This window comes from Branchiostoma floridae, chromosome 7 (genome assembly GCF_000003815.2).
Source record: "Branchiostoma floridae strain S238N-H82 chromosome 7, Bfl_VNyyK, whole genome shotgun sequence".
NCBI lineage: Eukaryota > Metazoa > Chordata > Leptocardii > Amphioxiformes > Branchiostomatidae > Branchiostoma > Branchiostoma floridae.
In genome coordinates this window covers 18,191,838-18,194,602 of record NC_049985.1, presented here as the reverse complement: position 1 = coordinate 18,194,602, position 2,765 = coordinate 18,191,838, and the positions used below count along the sequence as shown (strand labels likewise).

Sequence of the window (2,765 nt, the reverse complement as noted above, 5' to 3'; positions counted from 1 at the left end):
CATGCAATAAGCCTTAGGCCACACCAATTTTATTTGTGGTTCTCGGGTTTTCCCGACCCTTTTTTCCTATTTGAAAAAAAAAAATTTCAAATTGATGGCCACACCTCATGTTGACAAAATTTCACTGCCTCTCCTTTCTCAAATTAACTATGGGCCTCAAATTCCAGTAGCTGTATTTTGGATGGTACCTTTATAATTTTTCTTCAAACTTTGGACTTTGCTGCCCCCTAAATGTTGCAAGTTTAGGTTTTCCTGTCTAATCTCTCCTACCCCCGACTTTTGAAAAGTTTTTTTATAATCTTTTTTTCCACCGACCGACCCAATTTTTTTCTGAAAGAATCCAAGAAACAACGAATAAAATTGGTGTGGCTTTATCTACACTTAGCGATTAGATAATATCTAAACTTTGCATGCTTGATTTAACATTTCCTTTACTGAGTAGTAAGTGGTATCATGTAAACTCACGTCTTCAGGATCTCCTTTTAGTCGGGCAATGACCTTTCTCCACCCATGCCGGTTTTTGTGCAGCAGTGTTGCTTCATCCACAGTGTCTATGTCAGGGTGGAGCGCTCTGATCTGGTGAACAGCATCCTCAAAATTGTCTTTAAGCTCAATCTTCTTCTGTCTTCTCTTTTTCTTTGGCACAGGATCCTCTTTACTACTGCTGTTGGACTTCTTCCCTCTTCTCTTTTTCTTTCGCACAGGATCCTCTTCACTGCTGCTGTCGTACTTTTTCTGTTTTCTCTTTTTCTTTGGCACAGGATCCTCTTCACTGCTGCTGTCTGACTTCTTCCCTCTTCTCTTTTTCTTTGGCACAGGATCCTCTTCACTGCTGCTGTCTGACTTCTTCCCTCTTCTCTTTTTCTTTGGCACAGGATCCTCTTCACTGCTGCTGTCTGACTTCTTCCCTCTTCTCTTTTTCTTTCGCACAGGATCCTCTTCACTGCTGCTGTCGTACTTCTTCCGTTTTCTCTTTTTCTTTGGCACAGGATCCTCTTCACTGCTGCTGTCTGACTTCTTCCCTCTTCTCTTTTTCTTTGGCACAGGATCCTCTTCACTGCTGCTGTCTGACTTCTTCCCTTTTCTCTTTTTCTTTGGCACAGGATCCTCTTCACTGCTGCTGTCTGACTTCTTCCCTCTTCTCTTTTTCTTGGGCACAGGATCCTCTTCACTGCTGCTGTCTGACTTCTTCCCTCTTCTCTTTTTCTTTGGCACAGGATCCTCTTCACTGCTGCTGTCAGACTTCTTTCCTCTTCTCTTTTTCTTTGGCACAGGATCCTCTTCAATACTGCTGTCGTACTTTTTCTGTTTTCTCTTTTTCTTTGGTACAGGATCCTCTTCACTGCTGCTGTCTGACTTCTTTCCTCTTCTCTTTTTCTTTGGCACAGGATCCTCTTCACTGCTGCTGTCTGACTTCTTTCCTCTTCTCTTTTTCTTTGGCACAGGATCCTCTTCAATACTGCTGTCAGACTCCACATTTTCGCGCTGCTGTTCTATTTTGTACCTTTTGCCTCTGGGCCCACCAATTCCACCTCGAACTTTGAGGTCTCCTTGCCCTTCCATACTATCTTCATCATCATCTCTGCCATCCTCCTTTTCTCCCTCTGATGAACTGAAGCTGTACACATCCTCAACTGACTCATTTCCTTCCTTTCCTTTTATGTACACATCATCCTCTTCGTCTGAAGATTCCTCATTCTCTCTCAACCTTTTTTGAATGTTGTGAAATTCGCCAATGAAGGCTTCTCTGTCATTGATGTGGTTTTCCAGTGTGTACCAGTCTCCTGCTGATGGCGGGCCGGTGTACTCATTCATCTTTACCACAAGTTTTGTGGACTTATCCTGAAAGGTTCGACCTTGATATGATGTGGGGCTGTTGAACTGCAAGAGAATATAAGGCACATAGATATGAGTACATGATGGAATAGAGGCCAAAAGATATGTCTAGGCTAAATAAAGCATTGAAAAGGCGGCATCCAAAAAGTAAAAGTAGAAATAAAAAAATAAAAAACATGGTGCTGGGCTATCTCAATGCCACATTTTAGGACCTGGACCTCAGGTCCTTGTGGAACAATTGGATGGCACAAGACCTAATCTGCATGCCTGATACAGTATATGTATACATGCATATATATACTAGTATATGATCATCTTTACTTACTCCATACAAAATAGATATTTGTAACAAAATGTAATAAGGGACCGTACGGCGTTTAGTGAGGGGGGAGGGCCGGTCGCCAGAGGGTCGGGTCAAATATTTTTTGCTTGGCCCTCCCCCCAGGTAAATTTTTTTTTGCTAGGCCCTCCCCCCAAGTCAAAATTTTTTTGCTTGGCCCTCCCCCCTCCTATCGACTTTGAAAAAAATAGTCAAGATGCCAATAAAACACTGCATTCCCATTTGGAAATGTCCTTTGCGTCATACTTTTTCATGATTTTCATCGAGAAGCAGATCTCTCACCCCTTTTAAAAAAAGCAAAACAGAATGGCTCAAAATAGCTGCTTAATAGAGGGATAAATATTTGCTTTATAGAAGCTGTTTCATTGTTTTGATATTAAAACAACACCTAAAAAGCATTTGTACCTGGATTTCTAGTAGATTTGCGCCACGAAGCGGCGCGCGCCCCGCTCCCTAAAATTTATTTACGTATTGCACAGGAGCTCGCGGGCCTGAGCGGCTTGACGGAAACTATTTTCAATTTACATATATTTTGGACTTTTTCTTGGTTCTGTGGTGGTAATAACTTAGGGTAAATCGGGGGAAACAA

The 2,765-nt window shown here is 42.1% G+C and overlaps 1 protein-coding gene across 1 annotated transcript in view; it reads right to left on the bottom strand.

Annotated features, from left to right (window-relative positions):
• LOC118420124 (trichohyalin-like) overlaps nucleotides 1-1,815 on the bottom strand; it is a 5,282-nt gene extending 3,467 nt beyond the window's left edge. The window contains exon 1 of the mRNA XM_035826828.1: nucleotides 466-1,815. Within this exon, the coding sequence (XP_035682721.1) occupies nucleotides 466-1,815 (1,350 nt within the window). The remainder of the gene's footprint in view (nucleotides 1-465) is intronic.
• Nucleotides 1,816-2,765: the final 950 nt, after the last annotated feature.